Source organism: Schistocerca serialis, chromosome 7 (assembly GCF_023864345.2).
Source record: "Schistocerca serialis cubense isolate TAMUIC-IGC-003099 chromosome 7, iqSchSeri2.2, whole genome shotgun sequence".
Classification (NCBI taxonomy): domain Eukaryota; kingdom Metazoa; phylum Arthropoda; class Insecta; order Orthoptera; family Acrididae; genus Schistocerca; species Schistocerca serialis.
In genome coordinates, this window is record NC_064644.1 from 558,795,108 (window position 1) to 558,816,709 (window position 21,602).

Sequence of the window (21,602 nt, forward strand, 5' to 3'; positions counted from 1 at the left end):
GCGACCTCTGGCGTGGCGCGCCCGCGGTGCCAGGGGGCGGGGCCCCGGGCCAGCCGGGTCGCGTGGTGGGGGGCGCGGCCGTCGGGAGGGGGAGGGGTCAGGTCGCGGCCGCGGCCGCGCCGGCCCGCCCGCTTGCGCCCCGCCAGTCTGCGCGCGACCGCGGTGCAGTGCGGACTCACCTGCGTCGCCACGCTGCACACGCCGCCAGCGCGCCCCAGCCCGAGCGCTGTAACCCGTCTCGTCTCGTCGCGGCGCCCGGCACGCGGTCACCACGTTGGAGCTAGGCTTCCCGCGCACCATGGCGCTGGTGGCGCCGCCGCTGGGCGCGGGCTCGGCGTGGCGCGACCCCGCGTCCGGCGTCGTGCTGCACCACCCGGCCGCCGCCCCGGCGCCCGCGCCGCCCCCGCCCGCCCCCGATGAGTTGGTGCTCAGCTCGACGCCCGGCTCCGCGTCGGCCAGCTCCGGGGGCGGCGGCGGCGGCTCGCAGATCGTCGTCGGCTCCTCGCAGAGCGGTACCGGGTCCAACTCCTCGGACAAGGGCCAGAACATCGAGTGCGTCGTCTGCGGCGACAAGTCCAGCGGCAAGCACTACGGCCAGTTCACGTGCGAAGGTGAGTGGCGTCGGGGCTCGTGTGCAGGCGCTCGCTCCCGCCGACGCCCTTCCCGGTGATGCCCGAGAGTGTGTGAGCCCCCCGCACGGCAGTAGTGTGCTCTTCTCTAATGTCGCGCCTGGCACTCCGCAGGTACAGGTGCCCTCAGATGTGCATTGTCTTGTCCTGTATTTAACAGCGTTATTATCGTGTCGCGTAGGTGTTGGTTGTGTCCTGTTTCCACTCGGAGGCCAGTAATCGAAAATTGCTGCCTAGTGTCACTTTGCATCAAAAACGTTCGTGCTATACGATCCTCCTACCCAAAACCGAAATTGTATCGCCTCTGTTAGACAACGTACTGTGCGTTTTAACAACAGTGATTTTACTTTTATCGCCACATCATTGTGCAGCGAAGACATATTTTGTGTATATAGTGTCAAAGGTTTCTTCAATGATAGACATGTGGGGATCGTATTTTGTGATTTGTATTACATTATGGCGACCTTTAAGAGTCTTGGAGCCATACTGCGCAGACGATTTTCAACAGACCCCAATAGAAGGCGTTTTTCAACAAAGTGATGAGTTGTTGCATGATTTGCTGCAAAGGTAGCAAGCTCCTGGTGATAGGTACGTAATACTCTCTCTCACCGTGTGGCATATCCTCCCTCTGCAATCGTCCAGTTTTATCTTGTGTATATAGTGTCAAAGAGTTCATCAATGATTGACGTGTGGGGATCGTATTTTGTGATTTGTATTACATTATGGCGACCTTTAAGAGTCTTGGAGCCATACTGCGCAGACGATTTTCTACAGACCCCAATAGAAGGCGTTTTTCAACAAAGTGATGAGTTGTTGCATGATTTGCTGCAAAGGTAGCAAGCTCCTGGTGATAGGTACGTAATACTCTCTCTCTCACCGTGTGGCACCTCCTCCCTCTGCATAAGAACCCGGCAATCGTCCAGTTTTTTTTATGATTGTGATTAAAATCTGTTTCGCCACTTTGACGCTACGGGTGGTGTCATTGTGGTTCGTGAAATTTTGAAGAACGTGCTACTATGAACCACAGCTCTCGAAGTAACAAGCTTTCATAAATTTCTGCCATTGTATTCACATACACACACAAATACACACACATACACACACAAATACACACACATTATATGAGCAAAGAAATATGTGCCACATAAGGTTGACCACGTTTAATGCTACACGAACTTGCCGTTGATATGTCGTCTTGTGTTAAGTGCCGTAAAATTCTTCCGAAGAACTACCGTCGCACTCCACAGACTCAACACATGGATTCACATCTATGGTTCTTTAATATATATTTATCTATGCACATTCGCTTAATAATTGTTGGGGTTCCTTGTCAGCGAAACAAGTATTTTCGCTTAAGCGCTCAATGTCTTTTGCCGTGTAAGTACGGATCATCCGTATGAAAAGACGTATAAAGACGAAAGCTTTTCATGGATGTTAATTTATTGCAAGAGAAGTTAGCGATTACTTTGCGAAAAGTAGTTCCTGAAGTAGACCAAACCTCGTGAGTAATAATATTCCACGCCGGATCAAATTTATAATTTATGTTCAAAATCTGAGATCAGTTATTAGTTAAAAACATGGAGTTCTCGTTTCAGGCGACGGATTCAAAACCGCGATGCTATTAATTACACTTTGATGAAGATCGGTTACCGTCGTCGTCTATCGCCTGCCTGTTCTCTTGGCGCTTTACGAATTTCATCATAAAGATAGGCTTGTGTGAAGGTCATTTTCTTTCAATGACGATGAGCCTTTTCCATGTGAAGAACTTTTTGCGTAAACTAAGCAGTCAATCCAAGAGACTTGCTTTCTTGCCCATTTATAATGTTATTAAATGGCTAATATTAATAGCTTTTTTCCTCCTTTCTTGCAGTGATAGTACTTCGCTATGGAAATAGAGGGAAATAAATTAACCATGTGAACATACCATTTTCGTAGAGTTCACTAGTAGGCTACAGGATGTCAACAGCGATCAGACGATTGTGAACATAGGTCAACACAAATGTTCTACGTTCCTTATCCAGAGACGCATATTGTACTCGAATATAATTACTTAACACTAGTTGACTGTTTTGCAACGTCTTCCTATTCATAATGTGTTAATAACTCACTTTACATGCAGCGCTTTTTCCCTTCTCCACAGAAGTCTATGTACGTTCACTAAACGCAAAAACTGGTAAACATTTAAAAATATACCTTGCGTAAGTCATACACCACCTACGACAGATTAAACGTGTTGAGCACAGACTAACCAAACAGTTCCGCATGAATTGCACTACAACTAAGAGAGAGCATAGCTAATCTACGAAAGGACAGCACTCTATCAACCTTGCTTCATTCGATGCCACATTGATAGTCATTTTCCTTCTTTCTTTTCGCCAGCAGTAAAACCTACTGTTGAGAAACAATTGCGGCGCGCGGCACCGCAATCGCGTGACAGTACATGACTCGACACAAATACATTTCATTATTGTTGCTCAATACGACGCCACGTTGCTTAGATTGCTTAGGTGACCCTGAATATACAAATAATATCGGTGTTTAGCGAGCTCATTACCCAACAAGATGTTAAGTCTTCCCTCTCCAACACTCATGTATCTGGCTAAATTGTCCCTCATTTCTATCTTTCTATAATTTATTAAATTGCGTCATAGTAGGTTATTCACACGGCGGAAGCTCTTTGTAGTGGTGCATAACCATACAAACAAGCAATACACCTTGATGCATTTACATTCTTTTCACTGGCTTGCGTTAGGTGCGATGGTAATAAAGTTACTTTCAAAAATGAGAGCTTCTTCGTTGCGAAGCAACAGTTTGATCGAGCACGTTATAAATGCGCCATTCAGTCAAAAGATGTACGGTGCTCGTGTGAAACGTAGCGAACGTTATTTTGCACGCGTTTTGTTAACCTATGGACAACAGTCGGTGTGAACTAAAAGTAACTGCGAAAGTGAACAGCGCAATTACAAAAGAAACAGAGACTGTATAAAGTCATTGTTTTGTCGTATCTGCACAGTTTTCGTACAAATGCGCTCTCATGTTTTCATCATCCTCGGTTTTGTGTATGTGTTTGTGTGTATAATGTAGTGGTAGCCATCCGCACACTGTGATCGGCATTTACTCAGGTGACTGGTTTGCAGTCTGTGTTGCATAAATCAGTCGGCGGACAGTATTCTGTATTAACTGCAGTTTTTCTTCTAGTTTCTCATACGATAATAAAAACCACTCTATGGCTGGGAAGTCAACCCACATATCTTCCTTTCGCTGTCCACGACTTCTGTTTCGCTGAGATGCACTAAAACCTATCTCTTCATGATAGCGGAATATATTTCGGGTACGTATGTGACGCATCATGACTATGCGTCCTCTGTTCTTAAGTCTGGTATCGTATGTCACTTTGGCACAATTTTGCCACCCATCACATTGTAATAATGTGTCCAGGTACTGTGTGAAATTCTTGCGTTTGGAGTTGATTCCATCTTACTCTTTACTTCTTTGTCAGGTATTCCTTGCTTAATGATTCAGATTGGAGACTGGTGTAACGCAGGCCGGTTCCTGGAGTGCATTTTACGCTTACATAACGTCACCTTAGCCTTCACTGTCAGCGAGAGTTCGGTTCTTATGATCGTAGAAATTGCAATGTTGTTACCATCGATTCTTACGTATGTCTTCTTAATGACGCATATTTGGAATATTCAAGACAAAAATAAAAATTACTACAGGTTCAAACGAAGCCAGTTACACGCACACAAACACAGTACCGATTTTCCCTCCGTATATATTTTTTCCTAATGTAGATGGAAGATATAGTGAACCGATTTCCACACAATCCTTGTGCCTGAAACATTCAAATTTTCTCCATATTTTGCCACCTATTGTTTCTATGAATAGCCTGTTGTGTGTGGGCGATAGCACATTCACAAACCACAAAGTACGTACACTATCTGTCTGACGCGAAAAAAAAAACTAACGTTTCTACTGTATGGTGCGGTACCTCGTTACAGAAACGTAACCAGCAGTACAAATTCATCTCTTTTTACAGGACAAAACGTTTGTCCTTGATGTCTATCATCGCAAAGCTGTCTAGTAGCCCTACCTTTTTGACGTTTGTTAATAAGTAATATTTCTAAAACACTCTTGTTTTCAGAAGACAGCTTTTCAAATTATTTCCTTGTCTTTGCTTAAATTTTCTGCACATTCCGTATTCGCAATGCTGACAATTTTCACTAGTACGTCCCTTCTTTCAGCTATCTTGCCATATGAAGTTGGAACGAAACAATATGCTTCACATTCGTTTTGATATTTTGACGCTTTGCTGATATTTTAAACTCGCGATAGGAATTTTTCCGCGTGGACGCCCGTGATCCGAATTAGTAATTGCTGGATAATGTCTCTCCACTCGAAGGTTTTCCTGTGACACGGCGTCAGAGAATTTTTGTTCTGTAATAGCCAGCCTCAGTTACATCTCAAGTGCCAGGCATTCCTGCAGTGTGCTCCTCCAACCACGTCAAGTTCAGCAGGCACCATATCTGCGGCTGGTGGAAACCTTTCTATGTTTTCAAAGAATGTACCGAATTTCCTCTATACTCCACATCTTTTGAATACTCGAGCTTGAGATGAAAAGCCGTCAGATGTTTGAAGTATTTCTTCTGCTTGCCATTTATTCCCAGCAACAGATAAAGTGATTTTGCTTTCGGCATCTGCTACAGCACGGCATCTCAGACCCTTTGAGCCGCTTGTTTCCCGGTTTTCGCACAGACCACAGTTCACTTCCAAGCGTACGTCCTCAGGAATGTCTTCCACTAATTACATACTAGTAGACTACTCTTCGCCAGGTGTGTCCTTTTTGCCGATGCTTGGCCATTGCCTTTTGTGTTCACCTTTCTTCGCCCGTCATACGTGATTTTACTTCCAAGGTAGCATAGCCACTTAACTACTTCTATTTCGTGGTCTCCAATTTTGGTGGTAAGTTTCTGACTGATCTCATTTCTGCTTCTCCTCATTACTTAAGTCTTTTCTTCAGTTTGCTGTCAATCCATAGTACGTCATTATTAAACTGTTCATTTCGTTCGATATGTCCTGCAATTATTTCTCGCTTCTACTGAGGATAGGGATGTATCAATGAATCTGTCATTGATATTCTTTCACCGTGAATTTTTATCCCATTCTGAACCTTCCTGTCGTTACTTCTTCGATGCAGAGATCGGAAAGTAGAGGAGAAAGATTGCACCCCTGTCTTACAAATCTTGTTAATGTGAGCACTTCGTTCTTGGTTTTCCATTCTCATTGTCCCGTATAGGTTTCTTATGTACATACTGTATATCACCTATCTTTCCCTATAACTTACACCATTATCTCTGAGAATTTCGAACAAACTGCACTTTTTTACCTTGTCCGACGCTTTTTGTACCCGACAAAGGCTGTGAAAGTGCCTTGATTTTGCTTTAAGACTTCCTTCCATTATCAAAAGCAACAGCAAATGTGCTTCTGTGGTATCTTTACCTTTCTAATCTGTTTGTCATGTTACAGGTCCTCTATTTGATTCTCCATTCAGTTGTACATTATTCTTGTCGGTGTCTTGGATGAGTGAATTGTGTAAGTTGATTGTGCGATAATTCTCGCGCTTATCTGCCCTTTTCGTATTTAGGATCGTGTGTACGATATTTTTCCAAAAATCTGATGGTACCTCCCCAGACTGATTCTAACAATCAGCTTCAGTGGTCGTGAGGTTGCGAATTTCTCCAATGAGTTTAGAAATTGCGAAGGGATGTTAGCTATGCCTTCCGCTTTGTTTGATCGCAAGTATTGCAAAGCTCTGCTGAACTTCGACTCTGATCCCCGACGCCTTCCATATCGACCCCCGTTTCGTCCAGTGTGACTCCATCAAGACAGTTCCTCCCGCTCGCAAAGGCTTCCATTGTACTCTTTCCACATATGCTGCCTTTCCTCTGCGTGTAACAGTGGCGTTCCTGTTCGCTCCCACGGTTTCAACGGCGTTGCTTTTGTTGCACTGGTGCAGGACATCAATAACACTGCGAAAGTGCCTGTCGATGAAGCCGTGGTTTTTTACAAATCGACTGCAAATAAATTAAAACAATAAATACACAGTTGAGTGGGAAAAATATTAGTCAGATAATGGCCTTTGTTTTACACAGCAAAATATTTCACAGGTTTTTAAACTGCGTTTCTACATACATCATAGTTCTTTCTTGCATTCTAGTTTCAGAAGTCTCCCACATTTCCAATACTGAAAATTTCTCCCTGATGTAGTTATTCTGACTCCATTTGTCCATGTTGTTTTCGGGCGTCTTCCTGTGCTACTGCTGTAACTACTACTACTGCTACTACTAGTATTAGTAGTAGTACTAGTTGTTGTTGTTGTTCTAGTAACCCACTGCGTCAACTTCTTAGGCATCTATCCACGCGCTTGCCTACAGCGATGTAGGGAAATCACGGAAAATGTAAATCTGGATGGCCGGACAAGGACTTGAACGGTCATCCCCCCCCTAATTCGAGTCCAGTGTGCTAACCACTTCGCCACCTTGCTCGATTTATCCAGCAGTGCCAATGTACAGCAGCACTTCCAAAATCCCATCTTCTTTGGTAATAAGTTACTTTTAATTCTTTCAGTAAATTCCCATGTTTCTGCTGATGCTGGATCACTAGTTAAGAAGGCCAAACAGCTAAGGTAATCAGTCCTGTATTCTGTGTGCGAGTAGAGTAAATTCTGTGCGCAAATGTGTTACGTGTTCGTGTATCGGAACAGGGTAACGAGCCCGGTATTCATCTACTGGGATGCGGGGAAGTTTAAAATACCCTGATCTTCGTTTCTTGACTGATACGTGTGCTCCTTAAAAATCCATTTAATTGTTCGATTTCTTGTCTACTATGGCTATTGCAGTTCTTTGTTTCACATTTTCTGGACCCACCATTGTTAATACCGACTTATAAATGTTTATAAGAGCTCACAGATTTTTCTACCCCAAAACTTAAGGCCAGGTCTTGACACACTCAAACACACCTCCACTGACCAAATATTTCATCTTCTTTTTGGACAACATGGTTGTGGAGGTGAAGCAGCGATTAGTATTATTAATCAATTATTCAAAACCAGTCTTAATCGCATTTATTATTATACCGCCAACCGGTTTCAACCCGTCGTAGGGGTCATCTTCTGGGCGTTTACACCATTGGTCGACTGCTGGTGGTGTCACTCATGTCTACATAGTCTATGATAGTTTCATAGTTTCCTGCCGTTATGTAGACAGGAGTGACACCCCCAGCAGTCGACCAATGGTGAAACGCCCAGAAGATGACCCCTACGTCGGGTTGAAACCGGTTGGCGGTATAATAATAATAAATGCGATTGAGACTGTTTTTGAATAATTGATATTTCATCTTCTCTCAATTAATTGTTCAAAAATGGTTCAAATGGCTCTGAGCACTATGGGACTTAACATCTGAGGTCATCAGTCCCCTGGAACTTAGAACTACTTAAACCTAACTAACCTAAGGACATCACACACATCCATGCCCGAGGCAGGATTCGAACCTCGGACCGTAGCAGTCGCGCGGTTTCGGACTGAGGTGCCTAGAACCTCTCGACCACACTGGCCGGCCAGTTAATGGTTAAACATCATTTGTCGATATTCTCTGCGGAAATTTCTAACCATGTCATTCTGATCCTCTGCGAAAAAGACTTCGTCATTAGCAGTTTCACAGCTGACATCTTGTTTTGCAGCGCTGTAGAGGCAGCAAAATGTTCAGAGAAGGATGAGTCAGAACGTGAGGCGGGTTTCGCTAGGTAGTATTATCTGCAGCAGAAGCGCGGCGCGGTATCTGCCCGCCAGTCTGCGTCGCCTTTCCAGAGGGCCCGGGCCGCGCGCTAGATATCGGACAGAGTTAGCCAGAGGCGCGCGGCTCTCGCTCGGCGCACTCTGCCTTTGAGACTGGATTTCACGGCTGCACCCTTCCGGCGCAGCTGCCGGTGGCTGTGAGGCGATGCGAGGCGAGAGGAGCCGTCACCGGCTGGCGGTGCGGCCGAACAGGTTCCCCGTCGCTGTGCTCGGTCACGCGACTGGCACGCTCCCGGGATGCTGGCGACACGGGCACGCGCGGCGCCAGCACGCGACTCTGCTCCGGTGTCCCTCTCGGCTCTGCCCTCGCTCCAGAGGCAGGCAGCCAATTTCTGGTCCTCCCAGAGAGCGACCGCGCGCGCCGACCGTGCTCGGGGCACAGCGACCGAGAAACACCGTACAGCCAGCTCTGTACTACAGGCTGTCATAGCTATCTCACCCGCGCCAAATAACTTTTGTTCAGAAGCAAAATATTTATTTACTGATTTAGCATATGGCGTATTACATGACGCGAATTAATAGAAACAATAGAAAAGTTAAATACGCATACGAAACTTACAGGCCGGTAAAAAAGATGCAAAATACAAAAAAATGCAAAAGAACAAACTATACGGAAACACGACTACAGCCGAATGTCCTTATTGCTGAAATATTCTACCGTATTTTCGGTAACATGCAGGAAATCGGCACGGTCGCCAGTTAGAGGCTGTCAGTGGGCGAGCTTCAAATGTGTGATTAGCGGTCTAGCAGCTCCACAGTCGCACTTGGGAGATCTTATGTTCTTCCATGTATGCAGTGAGACAGCACATGTCATCCTCCACAGTTTAAACATATTCTGCCGAGGGTACACTAGATTTTGCGAGGCCTACAGAATTAGGGTTGTACGGTGGTGAGAAAGGATTATAAAAAGACAGGGGCGTGCCTATTTGGTACATTCCCCTTTCCAGAGATCTACTGAATCCATTTTCATTCACATTTTTGGCATAGATTAGGGCTCGATATGTAGAGCAGAATGTGGTTCAAAAATGGCTCTGAGCACTATGGGACTTAATATCTGAGGTCATCAGTCCCCTAGAACTTAGAACTACTTAAACCTAACTAACCTAAGGACATCACACACATCCATGCCCGAGGCAGGAATCGAACCTGCGACCGTAGCAGCATCACGGGTCCGGACTACAGCGCCTAGAACCGCACGGCCACCGCGGCCGGCAGAATGTGGTTCTCTTGAAACGTCTCCTTAGAAAAATTTATGAATTACTGTGCTGATAAACCTCTTACAATATTTGATTTTCAAACAGCTAAGCAGAACTGAACGTACTCACACATTTCGCTCTTTACTTATTCTGATCAACACTAAACTGACACACGCAATCTGACTTTCAATAATCCCTACAAAAGAATAGCCCTTACTAACAATAAACATCGTTCAAATGGCTCTGAGCACTATGGGACTTAACTTCTGAGGTCATCAGTCCCCTAGAACTTAGAACTACTTAAACCTAACTAACCTAAGGACATCACACACATCCATGCCCGAGGCAGGAATCGAACCTGCGAACGTAGCCGTCGCCCGGTTCCAGACTGTAGCGCCTAGAACCGCTCGGCCACTCCGGCCGGCTACTAACAATAACCTATACCTTTCATGAATCACTGACCTCACTAAAATCTTCGTTACTCGAAGTACTGCAATAAAGCGAGCGCCAATACTGCCAGTTGAATAAGAGATTCTAACTACTGAAGGCACTAACTACTGATAGGCATACTTAGCAAATGAAAGGTTTCGATAGAGAAGAAACAGTGTAATTTATCTTAATAATGTTCAAAAGTCATCATATATATATATATATATATATATATATATATATATATCAGTTCATGACATCCAGCCTTACAAATTTACCCTTTCTGATGGACACACGTCCAGATCATCCGCTCTCAAAACTCCGCCATCTCTCTCCCCACATCCACCACTGCTGGCGGCTCACCAACTGCGCAACGCTACGCGCTGTTCACATCCAGCTGCCCAACACTACAATAGCGAATATTCCAACAACGCGAACCAGCCACAGATTGCACACAGCACAGCCTATGATTTTCATACAGAGCGCTACGCGAAGTTACCAACATAAAAACCTAAACAGCCTACTTACACTCTCACTGTTGGCGAAGTGTTGGTAAATCTGTAGAACAAAAATACTCTCCATCTTTATGACTCCTCTATCGAGCGATTTCTCTCGCCACAGATGGAGAAGAGTTATATTGCTCAACGCGGACAGCAAATAAGTTGAGGGTCACCTTTATTGTGTGCAGAGTTGGACTGAGTTAGACATCGATGGGACTAATGTGAGAAATGTTGAGCCAAACCTGTGAGCAATATTTAACTGCCGGATAGACTAGTCTTAAAGCTGGAATCCGTAGCGTAGCACATGAAGACCCTCTTAAAGTGACGGCAGTCCGTATAAGGAGTTAAATTTCTTAATTTGGATAGCAATTACGATGGGGTCACTTTTATCGTGTGCACAGTCTGATTTAGTTGAACGATGCGACTAGTGTGAGTAATGCTGAGCCAAACCTGTCAACAATATTTCGCTGCACCACTCACTGTTTATATCGTCAAATTTTATTCTCCTTTTCCGGTTTGAAGTTTTTTCACACACTGAGGTTACGTAAAATAGATACGAGGTCCTACATGTGCACCTTCAGTGTATGAGTGTCAAAACAGCCGATGTCGGTAAATGAGAATAAAGTAAATTCCATAACGTAAATAGTGACTGGTTGCTGCAATTGCTCCCTGAGTTACATACGACACAGTGGCGGTCTTCGTTAACCCATTATAGAAAAAAATTATCTCAGCTTTGAAACTGTGTGACTATAGATGGTTCTCTCGAGTGTCCAAAAGTAGGCAAATGCTTTCTCGGAATCAATAAACATCAGGCAGCCAAAAACTCATACTTCATGGGTACAATAACAGTAGAAGAAAGTGTATGTAAGATGTATAAATAGCAAATAAGCAATAAAGAACGCATATTATAGAACAGAAGCTAATGTTACATTGCAGCAAACAGTTCATCTCCGTTACGTAATTCAGTCAGTCTGAGGTTTCACAGTCTCTTTAATGAGAATTTGACTCAATTTTGACCACGTATAGAGTACATTACCTTAGAATTACACGGTTGTTCAGTAAGCATTCTGAATTCAAAAGACTGGTTTATATCCAAATCGATGAACGAAAAGGACTGAAAATACCTATTTTTTTTTTTAAAAAAAAGAAAAAGAAAAAGCAATTCCATAAGTTAATGCGAATATCATCTTGAAAACCTACAAGGAAATCACTCATTGTTGGGCACTGTGGCCCAAGCTGTACACTATATTCTGTGGAATACGTCTGTACAACGATCGGTTTATTGAACTATACTGATTTGCGAAATAAACTACTTGTTTGCATCGGGAAGAACATCTGACCGAATGGTTAGGCTAGATTTGTTGCTCGAGGCTGGCTTCTACATAACTGAGCTTCTGTGAAAACTAAACAAAAATTTTAAAAATCATCCCACCCCTGAAGCTGCCTGACTGCAGATGTTAAAGTGCCTTGACGTACTTCGGTCAGACGTAGACAAACGGTTCTCGAAATCAATAAATCCCAACGTGGCAACTCATACTGCGTTCATTCATAAAATGATCCGGTGAAACCGCTGCGGAATCAGAGACAAAAGTGTATTTTTTATTAGATAACGAGTGTTGTAACCGCACAGCCTGTGCTACTACATTGCTCGATAGGACACTCAATGTACTTCTGCATTTGACGTATCAGTTTATTGGAAAACAATCAAGAGCGACGCGTAGGGAACCTGCTCGTTTCAAGCGTTATATTAAAAGCTACAATACTGTCTGATTTTGTTTGTATCAAAATTAGCTAAAATCCTGATAACACGTTCAAAATTTGGTGTCGCCTGTCCTATGTTCAGAGTATATCGCTTTTTGCTTTCTTAGCACCTTTTTATCGGACATTTTTCCTTGAGAAATGATAATCGTCCATTTTGTTGTGTCTAATTCGTAACTGCTGTCTACTTTAGATAGAGGCGCGTTCGGTACGCGAATGCATTGCCCAATTGAACTCTGTAACGGACTAAACTGAAAAGCGAAGATAGAAAAGTAAACCAGTTGTGTGTTTACAGATAGTTGAGCGAAGGTCATATGCTGAATCTTTGGAGTAGTCAGGAAGATCGACTGGTCTTATCACAGTAGCATAACACTGCCGCTCTATATTATGTCATTCTCAGAAATAGAGACAGTTTTGTTCTCCGTGCGCGCACGTAAAACAAGAATTCTCGTTCTGTTTCACTTCAGTATAGACTACAAACTCAGAGAATCAAAGCAGAAATTGCTCCAAGAAGAAGCCGCAGCATGTGAGTTGGTATGCGGAAGCGCGCACGCTTCTCCGTCAGCTCTTCATTACTCTTAGTGCAGACTCATAGGTTAATGCGAAATTAGGCAGCGATTTTTCAATCTAACAAGTGATCAACGGACTACAGAGTGTTATAGTTATGTGATTTCTGTCACATGAGACACTGTTGTCTAGTGCCCTTTCCGTAACCGAGCTAAGATTGAGGCGCTATAGACCAGAAAAGCAATGTTCCTAACCACAGTACCACGAATTTTATGAGTAATACCTGTTATGACTCGTCAGTCTGCCTCATCCATGGTGTTTCCAAAAAGCTGTTCTGTTCTGATCGGTTTCATTATTTGCTACGGTAAAGGCTCACCGCCCATTCGCAATACTCGGATGGCATTTTATCCTCATTTGTTCCACTACTTTCGCTCACTGGGAACATTTTCAATTATTGATTCATTTCCTTTTAGTGTGTTCGTGTTTCCAAAATCGTTACGGGTTCATGGTAATAAAAATCCTATCTAACAATTGTAAATCAGAGCAGAAGTTAATAGGGTTCGCTGTGGAGAATATCTGAACAATAGAGGAACCACACGAGGCAGCCAGTATGTATTCTGCTGTAGAAGTGCACAATTTTTTTTTAATGAGATTCTAAGTCACGTCTCCACACCGAACGGCAGCATATAAATGTAGCACGTAAATTACAGTGACTCACAAAAGTATTCGGCCACCAGTGTTATGTTGTATTTCTATTTCATTATATACAGGCATCACATGTGACAGGAGTAGTCTCGGCACAAAATGGTATAGGACTATGTAATAAATAGCAGAACAGCATTTTCTTATTTGCAAACGTAACTCAAACAACATAAACAATAATACGTAAAGGAACATATCCTCTATCACAGCCCCGAAAGTTTTCGGGCGGTGAATATAACAATCACAACCTTGTACATTTTAATACCTTGTATGCAGTCCTTTTAGCTTAATCACTTGTTCCAAGCGTTTAGGCATGCTGTGAACGAGCTTTCACGTATAATCAGGACTTGTCGGCATTTTCAGTATTCGTTCCTTTAAAACTTGTTTTGATGTCACTGGCGTTTGACGTCACTCCAAAGATTTTCTATTAGGTTCAAGTCTGGATTCTGAGGAGTGGTATACAAAACCTTAGGGCAATTATACAGCGTCCATAGTCTCACAATATCCGCTTTATGCTTCGGATCTTTGTCTTGATACAATCTGAACGTCCTCGAAAGCCTGAAACTTGTAGCACTTTGTGGTAAGTTCTCTTTTAGGATGTTCAGATACTTATGCTTGTCCATTGTACCTTCAGTGAATGCTAATTCGCCTTCCCCATATGACGACATGGAACCCCAAATCATGACACCTCCACCACCGTGTTTAACTGTGGATTGCAGATGCTTCGATTGAAATTGTTCACGTGGTTTTCTCCAAGTCATAGGTCTTCCATTTGAGGAGAACATCTGCACTTGACGTTCATCGACAAAAATTACTTAGTCCCACCAACTGACACTTTTATTTACGAGCTGCTTCGCGAAGTCCAGTCGTGTCTTTCTATTCCTCTCATTTATCGTAGGGTTCTTCCTGCTTACTCGACCATTACATCTCCCCGCCCTGCTTTTGGTTTCTCTTCAGTTCTATCTCCTCTGTTGGATGTTCGTATAATGTCACCTACAGTACTCTTACTTATTGGTAGCAATGCGGCAATCTGCCTTTCGGAACGTCCTTTAACATGATGGAAAATAACAAGTCCTCTCTTTTCAAACGACGTATTGTTTCCTTTCCGCCCCACAGTATTGTGCACCATGCACGTTAACAACAGGGCAACGTAGCACAGAATGAGCCTGCTCGGTCTACAGCTAGCACCACCGCAGCCTATGCGACATGTGCCCGAATAATAAAGCGACTGCAAGTTGTGGTGTCTTATAGTACAAATATACATTTCACGTAGTTAATTATATTATACAGCGACCTGCTTGTGGTACATTGTCAGACAATATTCACACTACAGAATGGACCGCCAATTGCTTCTCGTGGGTCTCAAATGTTCTAAAAGAACTTCACATTCAAGGACAATGAGGGTGATCGAATACTTCTGTGATTCACTGTACCAGGATATTGAAGTGTGTATTTGTTGATTTCTTCGTCCGTCACGAATACGGGAAGCAAATGCAGTACTTCCCACACACATTTCCTTGTTTTGCTGAATGAGTATTGATGAATGATCGAATAATACCTGTGGCCGTACAATAAGACTGTCCCTATAAGCTGATCTGATGCTATGAAACTGGCAAGAATTTCACAGTCTGTTTCTATTGCTACGATAGCCCAACTGCAGTACGGAAATTTCGATAAAACTCACGACAGAAAAGACTCTTCTACTTGTGGAACTCGTCACGTCTAGACGATGTATATTATCTCAAAGGCATGAATTTCATAAGTTTTCAGCTCTTGTGCTTATAGTAGATTCTGTCCAATGCTCTCGGTTACGGGCTGTATATCAGGTTAATCTCTGTTATTTACTTACTCGCTTTATATATTTTTTTTCTTGTATCGCATATTTTAAGGTACCCACTAGCCACTGTTCGTCTTCCACCTAACTCCAGTTGGTTGACTATTTATGAATTCCTCTTCGCCAACAGTTTCCTGATACCGTGAGGTAGAGTTCATCACACTTTATTTGTTGACGAGGTCCCCGGGAGTCGAACGAGCAGCAATAATTCTAGGCCAGAAACATCCATGTATAAAGCTACAAGAAACTACAATAGTTCAGATACATATACATATACATCTGTATCAATACTCTGCAAATGACACTTAGGTGCCTGGCAGAAGGTGAATACGTTAACTCTGAGCATTGCAGAGCAATGGTATCATCGTTTTGACTGCGATAAAACTCGAAAAGCGAGCTGCTATGTATTCAGGAAGTAATAGAAAGCATCAGTGTCGTCACTCGTCACTGATCTGACACGACGAAGACTGCATGAATTCTTTTCCGACGCTAAAAATGTTGCTTCCATTTTTTTTTCTTGTCATCAGACAAATGTGCGTTACAGCTACAAGTCATCAAAGTGTAACAGTTGGTGTAAACCACGGTTTCCCAATCTGTGTTCTGCAGAACATTGGTGTTCCGCGGGAAGTGAATAAGTGTTCCGCGAAAAACTATTAATAACATGGCGAATTTCTTCGATATTTTGACGATACTAATTATTTTTAAAACATTTTACAATCATTTTACCGTTATTAGTTATGATTTAAAATTGAAGTAATCACTGAATAAAACAGATTTTTGTCACTTTTTAAACTTTATTAATGTTTAAAATATGTTTCATCGAAATACGAGTATTCCGAAAGTGTTCCGTCTGGGAAAAGTTTGGGAACCTCTGGTATAGACAAATGTCCTTCCCCTAGCGTAACTGCACAAGAAAGGAATTTCTAACTTGTTGAACTTCCGGTTGCAAAATTGTAGAAATGGAATGAATGTCTACGCTTTGAGCGACGCTTCGGCGCGTGTTTAATGGGACATCCTTGTGCTAGGCAGGCGGAATGGGAGATGAATAGCTTTCTAAGTGCACTCTCTCTGTCTTGGACGGCGACCAAAATTAAACCACGAGACGGTGACACGTACCAGCCAGCCAGCCAGCACTGGCACCTCGCCTCATTTGACTCCGCCTGCGTTGGAGAAGGTTCAGCAACTCACCGAATCTCATTTCTCTGCCGGGTTCTTTGAGGTTTATCCCTCCTTTCTGAAGAAGTTAACGTTGATTAAGAATTTTATCTATGCGGGGCGTAAGCTAATAATAGACAGAACGTATTCAAGGCTGCAGTTTGCATCCGAAAGCCGTTCAGTGTTGAGGTACAAGTGTGCAACTTGCGCTGCCTCAGTAATGAACATACAATAGTATGATAACATAATTTTTGTTGCAGTGGGTCAGGTTGTTTTTTGCGATAATATTTCTGCACCTCTCAGTCTCCTACTTTTTCCACCTTTAGAAACATTTTCTCTTGAAGGCTGATAAAACAGTAGACTCATATTCTGCGATACGTAGGTCGAAATGCCAATCTGGACATCCAGAGCCGGCCGGTGTAGCCGAGCGGTTCTAAGCGCTACAGTCTGGAACCGCGCGACCGCTACGGTCGCAGGTTCGAATCCTGCCTAGGGGCATGCATGTGTTTGATGTCCTTAGGTAAGTGAGGTTTAAGTAGTTCTAAGTTCTAGGGTACTGATAACGTCAGCAGTAAATTCCCATACTGCTCAGAGCCATTTTTGACATCCAGATTTAAATTCTTCGTGGTTTTCCTAAACCACTTAAGGCGAAAATGGGGCTGGTAAATTTGAAATAGCACGACCAATTTCCCTCCACAGTCTTCCTAAGTCCGAGCTTGTGTTTTGTCTCTAACGACTTCGTCGTAGACAGAACGTTAAACCCTCCTGATCGACCTTCCTTTCTTCACTTGAATTCGACGTTGTTATCATGAACGATAGTGCGTTGTTGCGAAATCGCCGTCTCAAGTAGATGAAAGATTTCAGCGAAATCCTTGCTTTTGTGAGAACTAACCGTTCTGATGCAGCAATTCCAGAAATGAGAACTGATGGCGCAGAGTTTATTTTTAGCTGGCGCAGCAGAAGTGCAGCTAAGAACACGTGGTTAAAGGGATAACACCAGTCACTAAGTCGCAGGAGTAAAGAATTTATTAGTAATTCTTATTAAAAGAACGGTTGCCTGCTGCCAAAATTAAAAATATCGAAATCTGTTTGTCGTGCTACAATTTGACTTAAGTTGTCTTGATTGCTGGAAGACAAAAAATATTGGAAATCGCTTTTTTTTTTTCAAAAGTTTTGTTCACATTCCGATCATTACCGATGAGTATCAATGTTTACGAAGTAGCTGCCTCATCTGCTATTGGAGTTAAACTCATCAATATGAGAGCACATAAATACTATGGTAAACTTCCTGGTGTTCTCCACGTTGATCTTATGGAAAAATATTGCTCTTTGCACATCATCAGTTTTATGGGTGCTGAAATTTACTGATGTTATACTATGTCTATACTGGATCTAAAGTACTTATTTTCTTTATTACTAACGTGATTCCCATTCTATCGACCCGAGATGGCTCAATACTTCGGGCTCCTGACTCGTATTCTCACTACAGGGAGTCAAACCCTCGCCGGCCGGAGTGCCCGAGCGGTTCTAGGCGCTACAGTCTGCAACCACGCGATCGCTACGATCGCAGGTTCGAATCCTGCCTCGGGCATGGATGTGTCTGATATCCTTGGGTTAGTTAGGTTTAAGTAGTTCTAAGTTCTAGGGGACTGATGACCACAGATGTTAAGTCCCATAGTGCTCAGAGCCATTTGAACCACTTTGTCAAACCGTCATCTGGCAGTTTTGTCATGACTTCTTTCAGTCACTTGAGGTGAATGGTGAAACTACACATTTTCTCCCCCAGGCATGTCCAACTGAGGCAATGCTCCGCCTCTGATGTTATCCGTTTTTTATTTTTTCTTTAAATCATCGGTCCTCTGACTGGTTTTGCGCGGCCTGCCACTTGTACCTCTCTTGCGCCAATGTATTCCACTCTGTGTTTCCCCGTATAAATTTTAGCCTCTACAGCTGCCTCTGGTCCCGTGGAAGCTATTCCTTGACAACACGTGACGTACCATCCTATCCCTTCTCCTTTGTCAGTGTTTAGCCGGCCGTTGTGGTCGTGCGGTTAAAGGCGCTTCAGTCTGGAATCGCGTGACCGCTCCGGTCGCAGATTCGAATCCTGCCTCGGGCATGGATGTGTGTGCTGTCCTTAGTTTAGTTAGGTTTAAGTAGTTCTAAGTTCTAGGGGACTGATAACCACCGATGTTAAGTCCCATAGTGCTCAGAGCCATTTGAACCATTTTGTCAGTGTTTTCCCAACGTTCCTGTCTTTGCTGATTCTGTGAAGAACATCCTCATCTCTTACCATATCAGTCCAGCTACGCTTCAACATGCTTCCATAGCGCCACATCTCAGACGCTTCGATTGTCACCTTTTCCGGTTTCAGCACAGGCCAAATTAAGGCCTATGTTCGACACTAGTAGACTTCTTTTGACCAGGAATGTCCTCTTTGCCTGTGCTAGTCTGCTTTTTATGTTCTCTTTGCTTCGTCCACGATGTATTACTTTGCTCCCAAGGTGGCAGAATGCCTTCAATTGGTCTAGCTTGCGGCCAACATTTTTTATCTCTATGGCTAATCTCATTTCTACAGCCCCACATTACTTCCGGCTTTTATCGGTTTAGCTTCAGTCGATATTCCGTACTCATTAGACTATTCATTCCAATCAACTGGTTCTGTAATTCTTCTTTATCTTTACTGAGGTAGCAGCATCTCAATCTTGAACCTTTCTTTTATTTCCGTCGTTGTTTGTTCGGGGTATAGGATGGATATAATTATACTTTCGCTACTTCAGTCAACATAGACGGAAAACTATTTACCGAATGGGTACCCAGCTTTATAGGAATGATGTTCAGAATTTGCGCTGCAGGATTTGCGTTGTTAGCAGTCATCTCTTGCCGTTGCGCTCCGGTACTGGTACGGTGACACAGGGTTGAGACACAAGCATCAATTTGCACTGCAGTTGCTGAGAGCCAGCATGGGTCTGGACAAGTTGCGCAGTACTTTACTTGTAAAGCTGTTTTATCAAAACAACAGCAATAGTAACAGTGGTGCTGCTCTTCGTATCGACTCTTCAAAGGTATGCGGAGACTTTCTCTTTCCGTACAGGGGTTGAAGCCGGCCGGGGTGGCCGAGCGGTTCTAGGCGCTTCAGTCTGGAACCGCGCGACCGCTACGGTCGCATGTTCGAATTCTGCCTCCGGCATGGGTGTGTGTGATGTCCTTAGGTTAGTTATGTTTAAGTAGTTCTAAGTTCTAGGGGAATTATGACCTAAGATGTTGAGTCCCATAGTGCTCAGAGCCATTTGAACCATTTTTGTACAGGGGTTGAAGAACATAATTCAGAGGTTCGATTTAAGGGGTGATTGGGAATTGCTCCTGGAAGAGGCCGACGACCAGCTGCGCCAGAAATTGTTGAAGAACTTACTGTCGCCATGGCTGAGAATGCTATACCCGATGTACAATCTTCAAGTAGCGCACGAACTGTGCCGCGGCAGCTGAATATTGCACGGTCAACCGTTCTAAAAGGGCTGCGAACGTTTGTGAAATTGTATTCCTACATAGTTTCAGGCTGTCGTCGATGTAGATGGTCGCAAAACTGAGCGATGTTTGTAACCTGAAACGTAAACATTTTACGCAGTTAACAAATATTAGTCTGTCATGTGGAAAATAAAATGTGTTTTTTGAATGGCGTATTCAGTATTTATTTTCCACCACGTCCTTAGGAGTGTTTCTACAAAATTTCATTATCCTACGATTAATTTTTTTTGTTTTTTGTTTTTTTGCGGGGGTTCCTGTGTGACTGTCTTACAGCCTTTCGTGTCCGAGCACTTTGTTCTTGCCTTTCCATTCCTTTTTCCTCTTGGTTCTTGTACATACTGTATATTAATTATAATTACATTAATTATATCCGTATCAATTCGAAATTATTTTATTAATCATTTGTCGTGTTAGAAGCAAACAACACGCAACACAAATGTATACATTAAACCGTAGCATTCCTGTAACCGCTGGGTTACCTCCCAGATTCTGTATCTAGTATTAGACCAAGTCTGAAACCTTTAAAATATTAAAAAAGGCGAAAAGCAAACATTGAATCGAATTGCCAAGAAAGAATATCACTAGGAAGAGAATTAGGCGGGGTAACAGGCCTGAACCAAAGAATACGTTGGGTGGGCTCGAGTTCAGCGTGTAGCACACTCGTGGGTGCCGTTTCTTTGGAAGTCACCGGCCGCACGCTGTGGCGGGGGCGGCAGTTAAAACCCAGCTCGCGGCCGCGTTAGGTATTCATGCTGGGGCGGCCCGCGACCAGGTGTGGCGGTGCCTGGCTGGGTCCCACCCCCACCCCCGCCCCCACCCCGCAGCGGCGCAGCACAGCCTCATTTGTCGCAACTCGTCTGCGTCTGTGGTTAACTAACCGCCGGCTATTACGCCCGCCGACACAAATTCCAGCCGCCGCAACCGATATTTTGTTCTCTCTAATGCCCGCTATTATCGACTCTCCGACATCGGCGCCACTCTTTCAGAGATTACTGCTCGGAAACTTACTTAATTTCCCGTGTGTACACCTGATTACCACTGACGCTAAGTACCATCTTAGTAACCTCTTTTTTTGAGTTTTTTGTTAACCTAGCTCTTTTCTATTCCCGCTCGGGTTAATTTTTTTATTTTTAGCGGTTTACTTCCTAGTAGTTTCAACGTTAATGTCCATTACAGGTAAGGTATCCGGAAACAACTTCTTACTGCCGTCCGTTTTTCTTATAAACAGCATACGAGTAGCATACCAGATTACTCCACATCTCCGTTTTAGACTTCTAAATCTCTTAGTCGTCGTCGTCTAGTCGATGCTTTGGAAACGGAGCCAAATGAATAGACGGAGCGCTATTCTCGCACAATCGAGTCGATATGAATTTATGTCTAGTTTCAACACGTCTTTCGGACCTATTAGGCATCACAATGTGAATCCACTGAAGATACAGTACGACACATCGAGCCACTTTGCACGAGTTGTCTGAAATCGTCACGAAGCGCGGTTGAGGGAGAAACAGGTACGATGC

At 43.6% G+C, this 21,602-nt stretch overlaps 1 protein-coding gene across 1 annotated transcript in view; it reads left to right on the forward strand.

Moving 5' to 3' along the window:
- The first annotated feature begins 298 nt into the window (after positions 1-298).
- Positions 299-21,602, forward strand: part of LOC126413244 (steroid receptor seven-up, isoforms B/C) — a 556,948-nt gene continuing 535,644 nt past the window's right edge. The window contains exon 1 of the mRNA XM_050083146.1: positions 299-611. Coding sequence (XP_049939103.1) covers positions 299-611 — 313 coding nt within the window. The remainder of the gene's footprint in view (positions 612-21,602) is intronic.